The 21859-nt window shown below is 52.7% G+C and overlaps 8 protein-coding genes across 8 annotated transcripts; 4 read left to right on the forward strand and 4 right to left on the reverse strand.

Moving 5' to 3' along the window:
* Positions 1-89: 89 nt before the first annotated feature.
* BO70DRAFT_359874 (telomere maintenance SDE2 family protein) lies at positions 90-1295 on the reverse strand. The gene has a single exon (XM_025542640.1). It carries the CDS (start codon positions 1172-1174, stop codon positions 263-265), a length of 912 nt encoding a protein of 303 aa, XP_025401972.1. The 5' UTR covers positions 1175-1295; the 3' UTR covers positions 90-262.
* Positions 1296-1591: 296 nt separating this feature from the next.
* On the forward strand, positions 1592-2496 carry BO70DRAFT_331884 (40S ribosomal protein eS10). The gene is made up of 4 exons (XM_025540897.1): positions 1592-1602; positions 1692-1741; positions 1833-1993; positions 2063-2496. Coding segments are annotated over exons 1-4 (465 nt in total). The 5' UTR covers positions 1592-1600; the 3' UTR covers positions 2315-2496.
* On the reverse strand, positions 2489-4515 carry BO70DRAFT_310187 (M20 family metallo-hydrolase). The gene is made up of 3 exons (XM_025540155.1): positions 4083-4515; positions 3645-3959; positions 2489-3588 (listed from the first exon to the last, which is right to left on the reverse strand). Exons 1-3 carry the CDS (start codon positions 4331-4333, stop codon positions 2646-2648), a joined length of 1509 nt encoding a protein of 502 aa, XP_025401974.1. The 5' UTR covers positions 4334-4515; the 3' UTR covers positions 2489-2645.
* A 679-nt stretch (positions 4516-5194) lies between these two features.
* On the forward strand, positions 5195-6596 carry BO70DRAFT_359877 (HIT family protein). The gene is made up of 6 exons (XM_025542641.1): positions 5195-5418; positions 5542-5624; positions 5862-5930; positions 6056-6148; positions 6261-6275; positions 6414-6596. The coding sequence occupies exons 1-6, from the start codon at positions 5376-5378 to the stop codon at positions 6519-6521; spliced, it is 411 nt and encodes a 136-aa protein (XP_025401975.1). The 5' UTR covers positions 5195-5375; the 3' UTR covers positions 6522-6596.
* A 55-nt stretch (positions 6597-6651) lies between these two features.
* On the reverse strand, positions 6652-9240 carry BO70DRAFT_359879 (CRAL-TRIO domain-containing protein). Its single transcript, XM_025542642.1, has 4 exons — positions 7747-9240; positions 7657-7698; positions 7508-7607; positions 6652-7457 (listed from the first exon to the last, which is right to left on the reverse strand). Exons 1-4 carry the CDS (start codon positions 8896-8898, stop codon positions 6967-6969), a joined length of 1785 nt encoding a protein of 594 aa, XP_025401976.1. The 5' UTR covers positions 8899-9240; the 3' UTR covers positions 6652-6966.
* Positions 9241-9452: 212 nt separating this feature from the next.
* BO70DRAFT_359880 (DASH complex subunit DAM1) lies at positions 9453-10785 on the forward strand. Its single transcript, XM_025542643.1, has 4 exons — positions 9453-9915; positions 9971-10022; positions 10075-10123; positions 10178-10785. The coding sequence occupies exons 1-4, from the start codon at positions 9601-9603 to the stop codon at positions 10368-10370; spliced, it is 609 nt and encodes a 202-aa protein (XP_025401977.1). The 5' UTR covers positions 9453-9600; the 3' UTR covers positions 10371-10785.
* A 785-nt stretch (positions 10786-11570) lies between these two features.
* BO70DRAFT_181694 (putative ubiquitin C-terminal hydrolase Ubp8) lies at positions 11571-13637 on the forward strand. The gene is made up of 7 exons (XM_025538440.1): positions 11571-11745; positions 11809-12042; positions 12092-12199; positions 12250-12578; positions 12629-13054; positions 13109-13312; positions 13366-13637. The coding sequence occupies exons 1-7, from the start codon at positions 11694-11696 to the stop codon at positions 13477-13479; spliced, it is 1467 nt and encodes a 488-aa protein (XP_025401978.1). The 5' UTR covers positions 11571-11693; the 3' UTR covers positions 13480-13637.
* A 901-nt stretch (positions 13638-14538) lies between these two features.
* On the reverse strand, positions 14539-15661 carry BO70DRAFT_359883 (40S ribosomal protein uS14). Its single transcript, XM_025542644.1, has 4 exons — positions 15566-15661; positions 15455-15478; positions 15268-15310; positions 14539-15147 (listed from the first exon to the last, which is right to left on the reverse strand). Exons 1-4 carry the CDS (start codon positions 15601-15603, stop codon positions 15019-15021), a joined length of 234 nt encoding a protein of 77 aa, XP_025401979.1. The 5' UTR covers positions 15604-15661; the 3' UTR covers positions 14539-15018.
* Between the last annotated feature and the right edge of the window lie 6198 nt (positions 15662-21859).

Consider the following 21859-nt stretch of genomic DNA (forward strand, 5'->3'; position numbering starts at 1 on the left):
GCGGTGGCAAAACAGCCGGACAACAATGGCCAGTATGACTGTCAAAACCAGAGAAGATATAAACATTTATTTATCTTGAGGTGGTAGTAGGAAGGGTCATTATGTATTTCAAACAAAACTGTACGCTAATACTAAAGCTGAAAACTCCCGCGATCCGCAGACCCTGCATGTAAATGACCGAACGACTGAAGAGCATGAAAGAACCCGAAGGATGCATGAACCATACTCCGTAAACGCATAAACAACACAACCTTAACATGGCTCACGCCCTTGCCTTCCCTTTGCCCTTGGTATCATCGGCCGACTCATCCTCCTCCTCATCAGAATCGCTCATGAATTCATCATCTTCATCGAACCCAACATACCGCCTGGGCGCAACACTGCGAGCCGGTTGCGACGGGCCCGGCGCATCCTCCATCTCCTGCTCATCATCGCTTTCCTCCGAGGCAGACGCAGACGGAGTGTCTTGGCCACTACCTTCACTGGCACTCGTACTCGACCCACCCAAGATAGTCTCGTGCAGGTTATCCGTCCACATACCATCCTTCATGGCCATGAGGACCGCCTCTCTCGCCTTCTCGTTCATCTCCTCCTTATCCTCCATCCACTGCCCATCGATCTTCTGCTTCCCGCCGCCGTTCTTCAGCTCTTCCTGGCGCTTCTCCGCCGCATCAACGACAGCCTGCCACCTGCGCCGGCGCTCCTCTTTCTCCTTCTTGTCCATCTCCGGCTTGAGCGCAAGGTACTCGGCCAGCGCCTTGGCTTCGTTGACGGTGCGAAGACGCCGCCCATCGAGATTGCGGCTGGAGCCGTTGTCGTCGCCTTGGTTGCGCTTGCGCTTACTGGACATGCGGCCACCGGCGGCACGAAGCTGGGATCCGAAACCACCCTTTCCACCGCATAGTGGGGCGCTGAGGCGGAGGGGGAGGATTGAGGTGGGCGCGGAGTCGCCGGCGAGGTAGGATAGGAGAAGTTCGGGTGAGGGGAGGAGTTGTTTGTTGTTGGTGGTGGTCAGGACGAGGGAATCCAACGACACAGAGGAGGGGAGGAATGAGGTGACCTTTTCCGTGAGCTCAGAGATGCTCGACGAGGACGGAAGCGAGAATGAGACTGTCGGGGGTAGCGACAGACCCGGGAAGGACGACAGGAGGATGTTGACGTTCTGGGGCGCCATTTTGATGGTGATGGCTAGTGGCAACTTGAAATAGGACTGGGATGGAATGGGAGATAGGCCGGTGTTTAGTAGAGGATATGTAGCACCGTCGCACCGCAACTGTGTCGCTCGTTGAAGGTGGAGTTGAGGACTGCAGAACAAGAGACGCGATGCGGAGAGTTCCCGATAAGCCACCGCTGACTAAAGAAGCTGACTAAGACACAAGGAGGACTCATGCCTTAGGCTGAAACAGCTCAACTTTCCACGTGACTGCGCTTATCAGGCTAGCGGGCCGATTAGGGCCGCAACCCTGCAAGCGTATCCCGATCGGGAATCCGCGCACTTTTTCCCTCGACGGCCGCCGCTCCACTCATATATCTACATTTAAACCACTCTCTTCGCGCGTTGTCAAGGCGATTCCCCGAAGAGCGCTAGGAACTCGCGACAATGTAAGTTGACGCCCCTAATATTAGCCATTGGGCTTCAATATGATGATAACGATATGATGTGATGTGATAACTAACCTCTCCGCCTTCAGGCTTATCCCCAAGGAAGACCGCAAGAAGATCCACGAGTACCTCTTTCGCGGTATGTGAAGCTGCGCCCGCCGGCCGGCATCCGGTCGAGATATGCGCATATGAAGGAGGAATATTTGTCGCTGACGGTTTTACTTAAACAGAGGGTGTGCTCGTGGCCAAGAAGGACTTCAACCTTCCCAAGCATGGCGACATTGACACCAAGAACCTCTACGTGATCAAGGCCCTCCAGTCCCTGAACTCCCGCGGCTTCGTCAAGACCCAGTTCTCGTGGCAGTACTACTACTACACCCTCACCCCCGAGGTATGTTGCTTTGGCTATGTTCCAATTCGGAAGAATAAAGGACAGCTGGTCTAACTGAAATTTTAACAGGGTCTGGACTACCTCCGTGAGTGGCTCCACCTCCCCGCCGAGGTTGTCCCCGCCACCCACATCAAGCAGCAGCGTTCCCACGCTCCCCCTCGTGGTATGATGGGTGGTGAGGAGCGTGAGCGTCGTCCTCGTGCTCCTCGTGAGGGTGGCTACCGCCGCCGTGAGGACAACAAGGAGGGTGGTGCCCCCGGCGAGTTCGCCCCCAGCTTCCGTGGTGGATTCGGCCGTGGCCGTGGTGCTCCCTCTTCTTAAGAGTGTCGCCTGCTGGTCTTCCAAGGGTCTGATGGGATCGTTGCCGGTGCGGCTTGAGTAGGCTTTTCTTTGAAAGAAGTCAGAAATTGCCGTGCTGCTGCACATCCTTAAAAAGAAGTTTATGCCTTCTGCTGTCTCGATGTCACGAAATAGTTAGGATTAATGGCATGATTTCATGATACCAATTTTGGATTTGTAGTTTTCGTAATAGTGTAGCTAAGCTAACTGGGTAAATACATAGCCTGTATTATCGGCCATATGTTCCAGTGCTTTTCTGGCCCAGCTCCTGTACAGGGCTAGATACAGCAGAGCGCACGTACCACTGCCAGATTTATTTGGAGAACCTCTGTCGATCATAGCGGATCACGGCTTGCAGGATGACCGATGCACCTGTGGCGCAATCATCCGCAGAGCAGAATTCCTCCGGATGATGGCTCAACCCATCTTTGCACGGGACAAAGATCATACTGGTTGGGACTCTTTTAGAAGTGAACACACTGTCGTGTCCCGCACCACTCATGATCGTCCGAATAAGTGACTTGGGCTCTACAGCATTGCTGTCCGCGACAACGGCTTCCGCAGATTGTTGCACGCAGTTAATGCAGTCGGGGTGAAACTTCACAGCCGGTGAATCGAAGTCGAGAGTCCACTCCACGCGGCAGGGCTTGCCAATGCCCTTGCCCTCTTCTGCAGCAATCGAGTCGAAATCCTTTCTCAATTCCTGTTCCACAACCTCGACCAACTCACTTTCCGGTCCCCGGATGTCGAGACTGAAGCTGACGAGACCAGGAACCGTGTTCACGCTACCGGGCTTCGCTTCCACAATTCCAACGCTGGCCAGACAGCCGTGGGAGGAGGCTACCTCGCGTGCACGCACCATCATACGAGCGAAAGCATATAGCGCATCTGCGCGGTGCTCGAACGCAGTCGTACCTGTGTGGGTATCCCTGCCGATGATGTTCAGGCGAAACCAGCGGTATGCCTGGACCGCAGTAACAACACCGACATGCTGGCCCGCGGAAACGAGGTGAGGGCCCTGCTCGATATGCAGCTCGAAGTGGGCTGCCATTGGCGTTTGCTTGTAGGAGCATGGGGTAGTTCCCAAGTAGCTGATCTTCTCCAGTGCGGACTTGATGGATTCTGGGGCGGAAGACGCCGTAGGGAGAGAAGCGACAGTTGGGACCTCCTTGAGCTCATGTGCCTTGGAAAGGGGAATGCATTCCGCCCAGACTCCGGAGGACACCATGCTGATGGGAAATCTGGCACCCTCTTCGCTATGGAATTGTTAGTGATGCAAGATCGAGGGTGGGTATAGCTACCGCGGCCTTACTTTGTCCAATTTACAACTCCCACACCACCCTCAGTCTCCAGCCCCATCTCATCCAACACTTTCAGTGTTTCGATACCGGAGAGTACGCCCAGGATCCCGTCATATCTACCACCCGTCGGCTGAGTATCTAGGTGGCTGCCAATGAAGGTGGCTGGTACATCGGTCCGTCGTCCAGGACGAACAGCGAAGATGTTTCCCATCTCATCCACCGTGATTTCACATTTCAATGCCTTCGTTGTTTCAATGAACCAGTCCCGCACTTGCTTGTCCTCTTGTGATAGCGCCAGGCGCTGCATACCGGTGTCTGTGGACCCGCTAGATGATGATCAGTCTAATTCTCGTCGAGGGCTGTGGCAATTGAAAGAGGGATGTTCTCTGTCCTATACAGAGCTTTTCGCACTAGCAACGTGAACGCATAGGGTGCGACATGAAACTTACTCTCCCCAGCGAATCCCAAACCCCCATTGACAGCTGAGATGAAGGTCCTTCGCAAGACGCTCTTTATTGGCCCTGAGAGCCGAGACCTCAGCCTCCGTCAACTCCGTAGACAACATGGCCCGATTATGAGAGACTTGGAAGGCTCGACGAGAAGATGCAAAACCGGTCCGCACGAAATGGGATATTGCCTGGTTGACAAGTAGGCCAGCGACTCTAGCAGCTGAAGAGCCCAAATATGAAGCACAAGACATCCTGGCCGTCGATGGCGCCGACTGGGGCTATATCTACTTCGAGGGCATCGGAGACCCCTCCCGATAAGCGTAGGATGATAAGATAGGCCAGTGGGGTCAGCTGCGGCCTCGGGAATGCCACCGAATCAGGGCGGAACGGACTTGTGTCCGTCTGGCGATACGATCGCTTGGCTGTGCTCCATCTCCTCGGGTCGGCTAGGCTGTTGGAGTAGGGATAAGGAGTGGAAGCTTCTCGGCGAGGGAGGGAGGGTGTCTTAGTGAGGGGCACGGAGCTGTCCGTACCGCGGCGGCATCCGCGGAGACCGCTGGAGGCTTTAGCAATTGCAACATCCGATTGAATAAAGAGATCGATTTCACTCGGTGGCGTAAGGCTAAAGGGATAGTTTAAGCTGTAACTGAAGTAGCACAAGTCTGGCGCAAATGGCAGGCTGTCTATTGGTTATAGAAGGTCAAATGTAGGGACGGACTCCTTCCAAAGCGTGTGTCGGCTGTGGGCATTGGCAATTGCAGCCTTATTTATGCACACGGCCGTGGCAATAAAACGAACGCACCAGTGCCCTCCAAACAAACAACTAATCGGTGTAAAAAGGAAATTCAAAAAGGATCACCAGACAGACCCATCCTACGCGATACCACCTGAGCAAAAAGAAAAACAATAAAATCGACGGCTATGTCGATGGATAAGTCCAAAGATTGAGAAGAGGAGTCTTTTGGGCAAGCCACGGCCATCTCTGGTAAAAGGCAAGAAATGGGTTCTGAGCTAGCTTGTCCCACTCCTCCCAGACTGGCCCTTATTGTGCTACTTAACCCGCCTTTTTGTACGCTCTACAGCCGCGGTTCGAATCCCCGACGGCGCGATCTTTTCTTTCCCTTTCTTTTCCTTCCCCTCGCCAGTAGTAACAATTGTCCGTCGCGTTCCGCCTCAACCCCGCATTCGGTCATGGCTGTCGCCCTTCTTCTGCCTTGAGCATCACATATCTTCCTTCGTACTTTCGATCCCCCAGCTTTCGTATCCATCACACGCAACCCCAACTTCTACAAAATGTCGTCGTCCGCTGCTTGCATCTTCTGCAAAATCATCAAGGGTAAGTAGGATAAACAACCTGCGTTCCCTCTGACAATCAGGTCTCTCCAATTTCGCCCGCGAACCTGTCTGTTGTGTCTATGGTGGCTCCCTAGCTAATCCCGCCCGCCGTAAAAACCACCAGGTGATATCCCTTCCTTCAAGCTCTTCGAGAGCGACAAGGTCTTCGCCTTCCTTGATATCCAGCCTCTGAGCCGTGGACATGCGGTGAGTGTTGCCCTGCCCTGCCCTGCCCTGCCCTTGCTTGTGAACTTTTCTATGTTCATCCCTGTCTCTGGTCACCCATCCCCGCACCAGTCGACGGGACCCTTGAGATGAGCATCAATGAAATGTCTAATAAGCAATCCTTTACTGCACCTCCTCCCCCATTCCTATCCAAATGCATACGTTCCCTCAAAAAGATAAAACAAATGAATAACGCAAGATTGAACTAACAAACCCCAGCTCGTGATCCCCAAATTCCACGGTGCAAAGCTCACCGACATCCCCGACGAAGATCTGCACGAAATCCTGGTACGTAGCAGCACCACTCCCGAACCCGGGGAGGCGGCACAGGGCTACTTTATATCACCCCCAGACTGAGGACCCTGCGAGATGCTCCCCCCGCAACGAGGCACTAAACTAACAATCGAAACCAGCCCGTCGCGAAGAAAATCGCCAAGATCAGCGGCGCCGAGGACTTCAACATCCTGCAGAACAACGGCCGCATAGCGCACCAGGTTGTCGATCATGTAAGAAACTCCCACCCATTACTTACAAACCCGTTCACCCATTCCCCTATTGAGGAGGGATATCTGGCTAATGCGGAGCTTCTGCTGTTTTTTTTTTTTTTGTTGCTACTAGGTTCACTTCCACATGGTACGTTACCCCTTCGCGTTGTCTCCCTCTCCCTCTCCCTCTCTTCTTATGACATGACTATGGCTATGGCTATGGCTATGATGTCAAGGATGCTGTAGGCTGTAGGTTGTGGAGTGCTAACGAATGTCAACGAAACAGATCCCCAAGCCTAACAAGGCCGAAGGTCTCGGTATCGAGTGGCCGGCCCAGGATACCGATATGGATAAGCTGAAGGCTTTGTACGAGGATCTTAAGTCGAAGATGTAATTGTAGGTAGTACGGATTAATGTCTATAGTACCATGACTTTGTGTACTCCGAATTGAAATTTGTGTGTATGTGTGTGCTTGGAGGAGGGTTGTAGGAAGTGCTGTAGCTGTTTTGATTGATGTTTCCTATGTAAATATCTAAAATGTTCCCTCGGATTGTCAATTCCCTACCTACCCTTGAGCTGCTTTACACCGGTCAAAGTGCTGGCCTGTATCTCATCTCATGTCACGCAGGGTCAGCCAAGCTGGCAGCAGTGCATGCCCAAGTACAATCAAGCCCACAACCGTATATTCCAGTCTAACGGCCTATAAAAAAAAAGGAAACAATCCATGCCCATCTAGACAAGAAGCTATTTACATGCCACAGTGCAATCCTATTATGACACACCAAACCTCTATCAACAACACTCTCTAACACGCTATATAACATCATGGGCAGGGCAGATCATTCCGCCTTCTCATCGCTGAGCGCGTTTCCTTCGACCTTGCTCGCGGTGGGATAGAACTCGATCTTACCTCCTCCTTGGATGACATCCAGTCTGTCGTACAAGGAGGTGGCTCGGACGTAGGGGTCAAGCTCCCAGTACTGGACTCTCAAGCGCTCGATGAGCTCATTTCTCTTGTTCACTACGGCCTTGATGGCCCCGTCGTCTTTCTTCATGGCGGAAGAGATCCACTCGATGGTGAGGCCCTGGATCTCTTCAGAGAGCTGCCGCCGTTCAGCCAGCAGTTCGTCTCGCTTGGCTGTATCCTCCATGGGCTTGTTCTCATCGGGCTGCGCCTCGATGTATTTGTAAGCCCAGTTCTCGTCACCGTCCAGTTCTTTCATGATGCGGTCTTTGGGAATGAACTTCTCCAGGTCCTGGACGTTCTTGGTAAACTGGATCTTGGAGGCGACGACAGGGTCAAGCCAGCCCTTGATGATATTCCATATTCCTATCGTCGCGTTAGAGCACGGTCGTCATGATTGGATGGAGGATGCAAACCTGAGAAGATCCAAGGGGCCTTGTGGATAAGAACAACTCCCAGGCATTCCGGGTAGTTGGCTTCGAAGCATTTGATCATGTACTTGACGGGGTGGTAGTCCTATGCCGGGTTAGAAAGAATAACTTGCGGGAGACCACAGTGCACATACCATGTTTGCCAGAGAGAAGTCGGTCATATCAAAAACAATACACTGTGTACGGTCAGAACATCTCCTGTGTCAACCGGCGTGAATACTCACGGCTGTTTCGACCGGAGGTGCAAGCATCATCCGGGCCGACTCGATGGTATACACGGTGAACCTATCCAAGGCTTCCGCGTCCTGATCGGCCGTGCGATGCAGGCGCACTCTGACGACGCAAATCGGGCGGCCGAGTTTGTCAACGCCATGGAGGAAACTCTTGCCCTGGCGCATTTGGAACAAGAAGTCCTCACCCAGCTTCTTCTCAGCCGGGTCAGAGCTCTTGGTTTGGTTCAGAGCATGCAGTTCGCCATTCTTCATGATATCTTCATCCAACTTCACATCCAACAGTCTCCAGCGAAGCGTGGAGATAAACATGACAAGGGCTTTCTTGACGTCCCATTTACGCGCCCGCAGGAAACGGAGAAGCAAAGAATCGGGGTTGTCGTGCTTGACCATCTCCCAAAGCGTGAGGCGGATCTCCTCGGGCTTCATATCCACGAGAGCCTGCTGGAACTCCTTCGACTGTCCATACTTGTCATCTCCGTCGGCGATGTTGATGGAAGCCAGGCTGGACGTGACCCCATTGCTCGTCTTATCACTCGCGGTGTCTTCCTCCTCGCCATCGTTGCTTCGGAACAGGCCAAACCTGCGCTTTGACTTCTTCTTTTCCTTCTCCTGCGATGTACTTGAAGGGGTTTCGCTGCCGCTCTGCTGCTGCTCAATTGCATCCAGATTGACACCGCAGACCTTCAGCAGAAGGACCCAGAACTCTTGTAGCTTGGCTTCCTGCTCCGCTGTGAGGTTCCCGACGGTTCCGGGCGGTAGATCCATCGGCATTGTCTTAAGGGTTTCGATCACACCAAGAAACGGTTCGTCTAGATTTTTCTGAAGTTCGGGGGGGATAGAAGCCGGGAGGGGCTCGTCGCCGTGGTTGTAGAATTTATTTTGGAGCCAGGATCCTGCACCGAGGAGGATGAGGGTGACTGTGATCGTCCAGAACGATGCAGCCTGACTCGGTTCGCGACGATGTGACGGCGAAGTGGAGAATGGCCGTGTGATCGGACGAGACTTAATCAAAGGGGTATAATTAGAGGAGCACCGTAGGGAGATCTGTGCACGTCCAGGATGGAACAGTCTTTGCGACGCAAATTGGATCGCGTTGGCCGAGGAAGGAAAGAGGCGGCGGCGCAGGAATGGACCAGCCTGCATGTGCTTGTTCCCGAGGGCCAAAAGGCGACCGGAGACTGACGACTCGGATGTTCAGGGCAGGTCCTCCTGTGCGAGATATCTCGATCCGCGACTCGCTGAGCGAAAAGCCACAGGCAAGAAATGAAAGCCGGGGGGAGGGGAGGGGAGGATGCGGGGAAGGCAAGCGAGAGAAGGAGGCGAAGGGAGGAGGGCGAGCGGAACGAGGCGGCCGGTGAGAACCTTAAGGGTCCAGGGTTCATACAAAGACGGGCACTTGGGGAGGTTCGCAGCTAGCGGATGATGCTATCGGATTCCGATTCAGTGCACTGGTGCAGGTTTCAGCGCCCCGTAATAAGAATGGATCAGAACGGTTCCCAGGCGCTCCCACCAGGGGTCTTGCGTAGTGTCTCGTCCGAACCTAATTATAGGTCGAGTAGCACCAGAACTAAGAAGGACTGCCAGGCCCAATGCGGCAAGTGGGCAACCACCATCGCAGCCTGAGGCATACAGGCCGTGAGAGGGTCCAGTGATCAGGACTTGCCCGAAGCGGGGAGCAACAACAACAACAACAACAACAGACACTTGCCGTCCCCAACGCTGCAATTCATCCAACCAGGCTGAAACAAGTGGCGTCGCTCATATCACTGACAGATTTCCTCTTACGCCCTCCGCCCGTTTGACCCCCCGGAAATTCCTACGGCCCATAGTCTAGGCATCGTCGTCATGGATGCGTTTTCCCACTCAGCGTCTCGCCCACGGCCCTCGTCGAGACCTACAACCCCCCTGAGACCCGGTTCTCGATCGTCGCTTCGTGAAGCGCATGGCTATGGACACAGCATTCGCAATGCAGGCTACACGCAGCCAGCCATCAATGCGCTGGAGCCTCAGTTTGCGGAACTCGCGGACTCCATGGCGGATCTCGAGGCCAACTTCATGCACCTCCAGTTGATGCACGAGAGTCTGACGCGGTTCAGCGAGAGTTTCGCCAGTTTTCTGTATGGCCTGAACATGAACGCTTTCTGTGTGGACTTTCCCGAGGTATTGTGGCCCAAGACCTTTCTGTTTCCACGCATAATGCTCACTGAGGGTGCAGGCTCCTATCCCCGAATCGTTTCGAAGGGCAAAGCAGGCGGAGACGCAAGATGGTAGGCCTGATCCACTGTGACAAACCTTTGAAATATTAATTTTTCTTTACAGACGTCGAAGCGGAGCAGCTGAGACCGAACGACGTCGAAACAACATTCATGTGAGTTTGGCTACGTATGGTCATGTTCTGTCTCTGACGAAATCGTGTGCCTAGGACTACGGATACGTCGTTTGTCGAGAACCCCCCGAGCACTATTTCGACCAAGCCTACGACGAGGGTCCCGGCTTCGTCTCGTGGAACCAAAAGAGGAACAACGCGCGGTTCGACGAGGGGTCGCTATACGACCAGAGGCACGAGTCGTGGGGCGCGCCCAAGCGCATTGCCTCGAGGCAGAGGAATCCGGTGAAGGAAGGGACAAACATCATAAAGTGTATTACAGGAGGCAGGCAGTCGGGTATGCAGAGCCCACGAGGCCCGGAGGCTTGGGCGTAGGGAACGGTCGGCAATCAGCAACCCGCCGAAAGGCCTTGCAGTCTACCGTGCGCTCCGGGGACTCGACGAGGAATCGCTTCCGGATCGGACGCCGACAGATGCTGCAGTTCGTGACACAAAGTCTGCCAAGCACTTGATCGATCCCGCGACTCGTGTCCTGTGCGATGGAACATCTGGCTAGTGTCGGGTTGTCGATCGGATTTGCGATAGGCTGGGAGATTGTTTCGCTCCTGAGGCGATTAAGTTTCCTAGCTCTCATGAAACAGCCTCCACGAAGTATGATAGTGTTGTGTATGAATGATAAAGAGCGATCCCGATGGATATGTCGGGTTCTGGTGGGCTTGCGGCCCAAATAAGCCTTTTACGCCATTAGGCCTTGTAGGACTATCGCCCGTCTCCAGAGTGACCCACCCTGGGGTAGTAGTAGAGAATTGCCTAGCAGGAGGGTGGATAAGAGACCAGCAGGTCCCATCCAGATCCAATCTAATCCAGATCGAGATCCAGCATGCGTGGAGAGCCCAGCGGCTGTGCGTCCGGGAAGGGAAGGCGCGGCGGCGGGCGTCGCAGTGACGAGATGGGAAATCGGATCAAATGCAGTCCCGGTTGCTTTATCGCCCGGAGCCGCGGTCGTCCCTTGCCAAAAAAAAATTCATGCGGACTCGTGGTCTTGCGCCTGCTACGTCTTCTCTCCAGGGCAGTCTGTCATCGTGGACTTGGTCATTGACTGCATCCATTGCTCCCATCCAGGGACATTTCCTTCCGACTCCAGACGAACTCCGATCCCGACTGCGGAACAGCCGGTGGCTGCGGAGAAACACTGAACTGCTGCTCCATCCTCCCCGTTCACCCCATTCAACCCCCTCTCCCCCGGGCTTGCTATAGGGCCCGTCTATTGAAGGTGCTTCTTCCTTGCCTCCTCCCTTCCTCCCCTCCTCCCCTCTGCCTCTTCACAGGCCCCGCATGCCTTGCCCATAATACAATGCTGATCTGATTGAAATGCGCACAGTCCTCTCGGGTGTGACAATCCATGGATTCTCTCTTTCTCTGCAGTTGACCTGCTGAACACGTCTACCCCCGCCTCTCCCCCCTGGTCTATGAGAGAGGACCGCTGGAGTCCTGAACATCCTCTTTGGTCTGATATACCAGACCCTCACCTCTCGGTCGGCTGTGCCAGATAGGCGTCGAGTGCGACCCTCAAGCCTCATCTCCGCTTACCCGTCCCCACTATACCGTCGGAATGGCCAGTGTCCTCTCCATATCGTTACTCTCCGAGGCCGAGTTTGGCTGCGGTATGTATAGATCATGCGCATCGCGCCTCATGCCATTCCGTCTCATCGCTGACCCGCTATAAGAGCATCTTGGCGCGCTGCTGAAGCAGGATGGGGGCACTGCGGAGCAGTTCAAGAGTGCTTTCATCAAGACCCATAACGCCCTGGGGGCCTTCCCGAAATCCACGGAAACCGCGAAGAATGGTCGCCTCAGGGCTAAGGGCTTCTTGAAGCCTAAATACACCTGCCTGACATGTTCCGAGACAATGGCACTGGGAGATCGGAAAGCTCATTCCGAGAAGACGGACCATCAGTTCTGTAAGAGATCGTCTTTTGCGCCGAAGAGCGCTGGCTAACCCTCTGCCAGTCATGGACTCCAGAGCCCGAACGCTGTACTGTCACTTGTGTGATGATTTTGTCTACGACCATCACCTAGAACGATTGCGGTGTTCGACGGCGGAAAGTGCGCTGGAAGGTTAGCGACTGATCTCATTTCCGCTTTCTGTCGCAGCTAACAGGGAGAAGTTGCCAAGAAACGTCGCTTTAGCGATAGCTCCGCCGACGAGCTTTATATACGAAGCAATGCCACCAAACGTCCTTGTGCGAAACAAGGTGTTAGGGGCTTGTTCAACCTGGGGCAAACATGCTATCTCAATGTCATTCTCCAGACACTTCTACATGACCCTATACTCAACACATACTTCCTTGGGAGCGGCCATCAGCCTCATGACTGCACTGCCCCCGACTGTATAGGGTGCGCCGTTGCGGAGGCTTTTGCCGACTTCAATAGCAGCGACAGGCCGGAAGGGTTCGCGGCCTTGAACCTCCTTCTAGCTTCATGGCGCTCAAGTCCTGTATGACATCTCACCTTCTATCCGTCAGTCAATACTAATGCGCATTTCAGGCCTTGGCGGGCTACCAACAACAAGATGCCCATGAATATTACCAATTTCTCGTCGACAAGCTCCACAGTAGCGCCGAGGGGCACCGGGAGGGCCATGAGAAAGGTTGCCCCTGTTTCTTCCATAAAACCTTTTACGGCAAGCTTCGCAGCAGCGTGACCTGCGACAAGTGCGGCAATGTCACGCGAACGGATGACCCGATGGTAGACCTCAGTCTCGACGTTCAGGTGCAGGCGAAAAAGCGAGCCATGGGCGGCATCGGGGCCTCGTCGACGCCCACCCTCCGCGGGTGCTTGGAGAGTTTCACATCACCGGAGAAGTTGATGGCGGGAGTGTACAGCTGCAGTCACTGCGGAGGGGCGGCTCAGAAGGCGACCAAGCAGCTGCGCATCCGCAAACTGCCTGCTATTCTATGTATGCAGTTGAAGGTACGGGCCGCAATGCTATCCTGTGCATACATGAACCTGAACTAACTCGGACAGCGTTTCGAACACACATTTTCCGTCTCTGAGAAACTGGAAGGCAAAATCGACTTTCCGCTTTCGATCAACATGCTGCCTTACACGACTCGTCCCCATGCCAAAGTCGACAGAACCAGGTTCATGTATGACCTCTCATCTGCCGTGGTCCACAAGGGCAAATTAGACGCGGGGCATTACTATGTGTATTGCCGCCAGGGCGACGAGGTACGTCTCAAACTTCTTTTCCGGCTCTCCAGTACTGACCTCAACACCATCAGTGGGTACTCTTCAACGACGACCAGGTCACGCCGGTCACCGAGGCAGACGTCCTCAACGCCGACGCTTACCTTCTGTTCTACAATCTTCGATCTCTCGCTTCTGCGCCGCAGTAGAAACGGTGCAGATCCAACTATTGTTTATCAACCATTCCATCCATCGGGCGGCTTTCCTCGCATTATTTTATTTCAGCGACCCGGAGTTTCGTCAGGAGTTCAGTCATTGACCTGATTTTGATTTTTCGCATACCCATCTGGAGTGGTTAACTCGGAGATGATAGCATCTCAAGTGATTCCAAACGTTTTGTTGCTTTGTTTTCTTTCTCGGTAAACGTTGGGGTAGGATGGTGTTGCTCGCTGGAGATACAGTGGCTTAGACGGTGGCAGTTTATCAGTGGCTTCTGCTCCGTTAGATACTTATGAATGCTGTTTGATGTCTCGATATTTCCTTTCTATAATTTGGGGGTCACACCAGGCTGAAGTGCAATACGAGAGACAGTATGGAGTAAACTACGCAAGGGCTATCTATGCCTTGACCAGCCTGCACAGAGAAAACAGTACAAGGTGAGTGCCAGACAGACATCCATCCCGGCTGAAAGACCAGAAGGCAGCCATCACATGTAACACCAGAGCAGCATCGCCCCGTACCCCAGCCTGACAGCCTCACCATCAATCAGGACTAATATAATAAATACCCCAGAGAGCACAGTCCATCCAGCCAGACAAGAAAGCGGGAATCCCTCAATCCCACCCCTACCTCTACACTCTCAGTCTCCAGAGGATGATCACCCTGATCAATCAAGAAAAGATGAAAAAAGGGAAAGAAAGTTGCCCATCCCCACAATAGTTACTGCAAGCAAGATAAGATCATCGTCGACAAAAGAAATCATTAATTGAATTGACGCCACCACCTAACCTATCCCTAATTCTAAGAGAATAGAATAGAATAGAAAAAAGTAAGCCACGTCAAAAAACAATTAAAACCGACCATCCCCATCCCGCGCAAACATATCCCTTTCATCAACCCAATAATTTTTCTCTTTTTTTTTTCTGTTGTATCGTTATCAACTCTTCTTTCCCCGAACCCCATTTACACACATCCCACACGGCTAGATAAAAAAAAAAGAAAAAAAGAGCAATCTCAGACGAGACGCATGGATCATTCGTTTTTCTTTGTCAAGGTTATCAAGTTGTCATTTTGGTCGGTTTTTTCTTCAACTAATATTTCCCCCATCCCCGCAGCATACACACACACACACACACACACACACACACACACACACACACACACACACACAAGCCCCCCCCAACATTGTTTGGTCCTTCTCTTTAAAAGAGGTTGATTGGATTGATTGTAGCCACTCGCGGGAAAAGGCGACAAGGGAGGACGTAGGTAGGTAGGTATGTATGCATGTATGTGGAGCGGTCAAAACCGAGCAACCGAGCGCCGAGTGCGTCTTTTCTTTTTAAACGAAGTTGTCGTGAAATAGGAAATGGGCATCGAGAGAAGTGATTGGTTTAACGGTACTGAAGAAGGTGGTGAAGGCGTTAGTTCTGCTGTTTGTTTCATATTTCTGGGTGGATGGGTGTGGATTTGTATTTGTGTGGGTGGTTTGTTGTGATATTGGCGTGTCCCATTTCCTCCTCCTTTGTTTCTCATCCATTCGAGGCGACGTATATGTGCAGGTGCAGGTGGGTAGTAAGATGGTAATGGTGGAGGAAACCAACCTTGTGGAAACCAATGTCCGAGGACTTCTCACGGAAGCACTGACGGCAGATGTTCATCTATTGAACCTGTTAGCCCAGCCCACGCATGATATTTCCCCCGGTTCAAGCCTTGATTCCAATCCCGAGGTCGCGAATCCAGGCAGAGCGATCAATATAGAAAAAGTGGTGTTCTCATACCCCATACTTGCGGATAAGACCGGCGCGGTGAGTGCAGACGCGGCTATATCAAACACAGATTCAAATCAGCATTCCATCCTTTTTCTTCTTTCTCCCGATTCCTTTGCTTCCGTATTCTTCTTCTTTGCCGTCTCTTCTTCAAATCGAATCGCAATTCCGGAATAATCAGATAGTAGTGTGTACGCACCAACCACGGGAACCCTTGCCGAACCTATATCATCGTAAAAAAAAAAAACCTCGTTAGCCTTCACATTCAAATCTTCAACATTTCACATTCTCCCGAACGGCGTATCCTTACTTGCGGGGACGGCTGAACCAGACGGACTCGTGAGTCATCTTGAATCTGAGGCGGCGAGAGAAACCTGGGGATGAGACGGGTTGTTTGACGGGCGGTTTGTCGTCGCTGGGCGTTGAAGGGTTGAACAGGATGGTTAGGGTTCGAAAATTATCCGTTGTGTGCTTTCCGGGTTCCGTGATGCGGGCTCGGACCATCTCGCTTGCGGGTGGGCACTAGACCTGTTTGGGATGAATGGGTCATGTGATGCGTGCCTTCGTGACTAAGGAGGGGGGAAAACCCGGGAAAGGGGTTGGGGCGGTGATCAGGGCGGTGGGTTCTTCCGGGCTGGTTCGGTGTATAACTAACTAGTTACTTGCTGGCTTGCTTACTGTATACATCGTTGTCTACACTCTACTGAGTGCTGCTGTTATGTGGTGATGCTTTGAGACTCACCGGATCTGTACACTCGAAGCTATCCTTGATTCTTTCTACCACGGAGTCTGTCTCGAGTATTCCAAGCAGAGGATAACTATCGACGATGATATCACCTCCCTCCTTCCCAGACGCGACGTTCAAACACATACTACTCGATGAGCGCAGTTGAAGTTGACCACCTACTCTGCACCATTTGTACCAGAGAAACTCTCACACTACACCCCCCATACCCCCATACCTATGGTTATGGTAACCCCAATCAAGCAAAAAGAACCAAGCACGAAGCACCTCGACCAACTAACCCCCTCGCCCCCTCCACTCCCCCCTCAGCCATCGCCGATCTCCCCTCTCGCTAGCCAATATCTCGACACAGATAAGTACTTACATACCTAGATGGTGGCATGACCACGCGACCAGCGGAAGGGACACCATCCTTGCAGGACGAGATTCGAACATGACACGCCCGGTGTCAGATCACAGATAACGGAGACAAATCGTGTACAGTGTTGGACTCGGGGTGGAAGTCGGGGTCGGGATGCAGAATTGGGATGGGGATTCGGTCACATGCTTCGTTGAGATGTGCACACATACATACTTATGTACATATGTGCAATGTACATAAGTACATGCCTACTGACAACCTCCGAGGTAAGTATGCAAGACCTACCTACATAGGTCCTAGGTATAGTTAGTAACCCCAGAGTCTGGACTTGTCGGTCCACAAGAAAGAAAAGAAAAATGCGGTTCTCCGCATATGTAGGTGCTCCGTAATCCATCCGTAAATGGCGCGATATGGAGTGCAGTAGTAACTCCCCTCCCCAGGACCCTTCGCTTTCTCTAGCCTGCTTGCTTCCTCTCCGGTACGGAACAAAATACTGTACCTGAGATCCTACCTAGTAGGTATGTACTAAAGTACGGATAGTCAGTCCTGTAACGCGGCAACGCCAGACCAAAGGCCAATAACGCCATGCAAGATGCAAGACTAGACCGCGGAGTAGATATGCCGTGGTACCTCCAGTATGGAGTACCCTGAGCTATCTATCTACTATATCTAGCAGAACGACAGCAGACAGACAGCAGACATAATTACTTGTATTCAGCCTTGTCGACTGACCTGGCCCGAATAACCCAGCCAGCGAGTCAGCCAGCCAGCCAGCCAGCCAGCCATCCCTCCCTCCCTCCCAAACACGTAACGATCATCCAGTACGGAGCAGATAGATAGAATGTGATTGTCTGGGCTAGGTCGACTGGCCAAGAAAGTCCTGCCAATGAACATCGCATCCAAGCCAATATAACCAGGTACTAGTCCAGGCACTGTACTATACAAAGTACAACGGACGGGATGCAACGAAGCGATTGGGTATCTAGTCGGATGATCTGGGAGCTCTTTGCCGACTGACCCAGAACTACTAGACAGGTACCTACTATACCTAGTAACTACCTATCTACCTACTTATGACTTATGTAGTACGGTAGGTAGCTTCCGACATTGTAGAACCCAACATCCGACATCCCGATGCGAAGGAAATTCGCTTCGAAGCCACTTGCGGGATCACCCGCTAGCCCCGGTGATTGATTGATTGATTGATCCCTTGGAGATGAGATGGATCATGACACGGCAAGTTGACCGCAAATTCCCAAGCAGGGTTTTTTTTTTTTTTTTTTTCTGCAGCCGTCTTACGGACCAGACCAGGATCTTTTGGTACGGATGTGCTGGGCCAGGTGATTGGATCAGAGGGGCCGGGGGGGGGGGGGGAAGGGTGGTTTGGGCGAGTTCGGAGATTGGCCTAGGTGAAGTGTTTTTTTTTTCCATGTGCCGGATTTCCGGCATCACCAACCATTTGGGGGGTTGGTTGGGTTGTGCTGTGGTACGTGTTTGCCATGTTCCCAACATACTTACCCATGTTGCTTGCTTACGGGGTACCTACCTAGTACATACATACTTCTTTTGGCACTGTGCACCAGTCAGTTGAAGATATGAGATATGATTTGGCCGGGCTGGGATCGAGGAAAGGTGTTTTGTTTCCCTCTCAAATGCTGAAAGGGACGGGAGCTACGGAGATCCATGTGGTGTGTGTACTCCGAGGGCGCGCCTATACTGCATCCAGAAAGCCGTACCTAAGGCTGTCAAGCAAAGATTTCTGCTTATAAATGCAACCACGGACGGCGCCCTCCGGCGGGTTTTGCTTACTCTACCAATATCAAAGATTTTCGCCAAGAGCACTACTGCTCGGAGCATAACCAGTGTTGAAGCGGAAATCCACATGGAGGGGAAAGTCTCCGGTCGAGTTTGAGAGCCCGGAATGATCAATCGTGGGACTGATTGGGCGATGCATTGGAGCTGGGGTCCACAGCTATACTGACTGGCCATACTGTGTAAAACTAGAACTAGACCGCAGGACAGTGGCCGGCAGGGGACGGATGGTTGGTAAGTAGAAAAGAAAAGTCCCAACCGCTGACGTATCACCGAAATGGCTGTGTGAACCCGAGTTGGACAAAATAATCAACCCATCCTAGAGTTTATGTACTGTGTAGACGGCCTGGCCCAGCCGAGTGAGCCGGATGTCCCGAATTCAAGGTCATGGGATTGGGTTGGATCTTATCAGCCAATTTTTATGGCGGGTCCGCCGGTTCGTTACTACTAGTTATGTGCTGCAGCCGGGACGATGACAGCACGGATGTCCAAGACGGCAACGATTGCTGCGCTGCGGGGTGGCCTTCACATTGAACTTCCCAGGACAGGCAAAATAATAGCCATGCTTGTTGAGAGATCGGATTGACCTACTATTTTTATCGTTCAACCCTGTAGTCAGTGGAAGGCCTTACATGAGTGGAATAGAGCTGCCTGTCAATAGACGATGAAATGACGTCAACGATCTGATCGCTTCAGATATCCGACCCGTCGCGCGGGCAGTCAAAGTGCGATGAGTCAAACTGTGGACTGTCATACGACGCACCACTAGGACTAGCTAGCGAGCGGTGGTGTGAAGGGAAAGGAAAAGGGTTAGGGCCAAAGTGGGAAAGTCAGAAGAAGAGGCTCGAGGAAAGCCGCCTGGAATGGATAAAAAGCCGTGCGAGAGATCTCCGAGAGCTCAGGGATGTGTGTCCAGTCCCGAGGTGCGTGTCCGTAAGGCGGGCATGTGTGGTTGACCGGGCAGTTCATACGGAAGGGCGCGGATGTTGGATTTTGCAAAATAAATCCTAAGTCCGTCTTGGTATTCCATCCAGTGACGCCAAGCCAGGATCGTCGGTTGGGTTGTCAGATGAGGAGGAAGCGGTTGGACCATCAGACTACTAACTAGATATGTCCCGATACACAGAGAAGATGGGCACAGACAGACAGGGCTGGGCAAAGCCCAACGTGCGAGGCCCGCTCGGTGGGGTTTGCTTCCGAGGCAGTTGATGGCTGCCACTAAGGCGGTAGAGATCGACGCTTGCTGGCGCTCCATCATTCCTTCCCTACAAAGACTCAAAGGGGCTCCCGCAACTGATGTTCAGGGCCGCATATAGAGTTTCTTTCTCTGCGATCCATCCCCCCAAGATCGATCGTCAGGTATAGACCCGTACTATCTAAATGGGGTCTTGTCCTACTATGTACACCATCTCGCCAGTAGTACCGACGTTTAGTGCGACAGCCTGCATAACAACGTCATGCTACACGGACATGCGCCAAGTAGGTGAGAGATCAGCCCACCTGAGCTTGGAGATGGATGAAGATAGATAAGCCGTGGGCCAGTTGGGTACATTCCGGCTGGGCCTGTCAGACAGGGCTGGGCCTTCAGAGTTCAGGCACCCCACGGCTGCTACACCCACCGCATGGAGGCAGAACTGAGATTCAAAAAATTAAGTGTAGTAAGACAGGCTTAAAAATAGAATGTGCGATCGACCTTGGCGAAGCGAAAGGTGTATGTGTGTGAGAGTCCCGGGGTGGTTTCGCCCTTGTATCGCAGACGGAGAAGGCTTTCCTCCTTCAATGCATCTGATATGAGGGATACCGGGATGCCAAGCTTCCATTCGACGAGACGTTCTGTTCATGTTCGCACCTATTGTCTCATCTTCCACCTCTGTAGCTTGGCGCTTTCGAATAAGTGCTCTTCACTTGGAACTATGGCATTCTGGTCACGACGCCTCCAACGACATGTCTCCGCAGCCCCCGCATATGCAAGGGGACGGTCACCCTGTTGATGTCGGCACCCGGTCAAGAAGTTTGGCAGACTCATGACCATCGACCATTCTACACTAGAAGACGAACATTCCTGCCGTATCACCGTATCACTCTCCCACGAGCTGGGATGGCCGCCGTGGCAGAAGTCCCCCACGGTCTCGACATACTACCGATGGTGTAAGCGTCGATGCGACTCCCATGCTAATTAATAATGGCACAGCAAATAATAAGTCAGTCCGTGGAGAGACGGGGTCCAAGATTTGACGGTATCAGCATCCCTGCATATGGACACTGCTTATTCATAATCGCACCCCGCGATCGAACGATGCCGCCTACACCGTAGTCTTCACGAAGAAGGTAGTATCCAGCGCCTTCTCCAGGGGATCCAGACCACTCACTGTCTGTCCGAGTTGGCCCTCTGATTTTGATGCTGCAGACTGCAATCCCAACGATTATTAATAAATCCGCGGAGGGGCCATTCAAGCGCAAGCCCAAAGAAAGCATGATCCCGATCCGGCCTGGAGTGGTCTGCTCTAGGCCAGCCGCTAACCGCCCGGTACCTTGGGATGAGGTCATTTCCCACGGAGCCGGCAGCGCGCCAGGACTTGGTCATGAAGTATCTTCCCGGTCGCTCCGGACTTCCGAGACCCAAGAATGGACTCGTTTTTCTGTGGTTTGAACAGGATTACATCAATGCATTAAGAGAAGAGACTGGGTCTCTCCTCTGGTTGGGGCTATCGTCTGGGCCTGCCTGGATCTTGCTCAGAGTCAGATTCATCATGAGTCAGAGTGACAGCAACAACTCTAACTCATGCGATGCTTGAAAGGAAGTTGTAGAGCTGACGGGCGGGATTGGCTGCCTGCCCAAGGGAACATCCGGCAAGCGTGGGAACCGAGAGAGGGGGGGGGAGTGAAAAAACGGAAAAAAAAATGAAATAAAATAAAAAAAAAGAGAGAGACAGAGAGAGAGCTCTAGAGAGACCAAAAAAAAAAATAATGAAGTATTAAGGTTCCAGACTCCAAGGGCGGTGACCAGGTCAATCACCAATAATCTTCTGCTGGCGAGAGATCATGAGGGAGTGGTACCAGCGTTTCCGACGGACGACAGACACCTCATGATGACGATGCTGCAAGGCTGAAGACTTTCAGTTATAACATGGTCATGGTCAGGTAAACGGCTGCCTACAACCGGCATGTTCGCGAGTGCAGTGCAAGAAACATCATCGGTTCCACCTGGAACGATCGACCTCTGGACAGCAGGACAGCAGACAGCACACTCACTTGACTGATACCTACGAGGTACACAGAGAGAGAGAGAGAAGTATCTAGATGACCGACTAGGGACGGTGTTCCCTGCTAGCGCGAGGGTGCGAGCCAAACTCCACTTTCGGCACACGGAGCTTTGGGAGCTCCACGGGCGTTGTTTCCACGGCCTCTCGGCCTTGTGGCATCCTATCCCCGCCTGCTCCGAGCGAAGGACGAGCAGCGACACGGCGCAAGGAAAAGTACTAGCCATGAGTAATGATTAAAAACTCTCGCGCGACCCTCTCACACCCCAGTCCTTTGCCCTTCTTTTCTTCCATTCCCTGGTTCATCCGTCGGCCGGTTCGGTTCCCTGGACTTCTTCAGCCACTCTTATACTTCTGCCCTCCCCGGCCCTCCCACGACGGTCAGCTTCCCAGACCTCTTCTACCTCAGCCCTACTCTCGACCGGC

Source organism: Aspergillus heteromorphus (assembly GCF_003184545.1).
Source record: "Aspergillus heteromorphus CBS 117.55 chromosome Unknown BO70scaffold_5, whole genome shotgun sequence".
Taxonomy (NCBI): Eukaryota; Fungi; Ascomycota; class Eurotiomycetes; order Eurotiales; family Aspergillaceae; genus Aspergillus; species Aspergillus heteromorphus.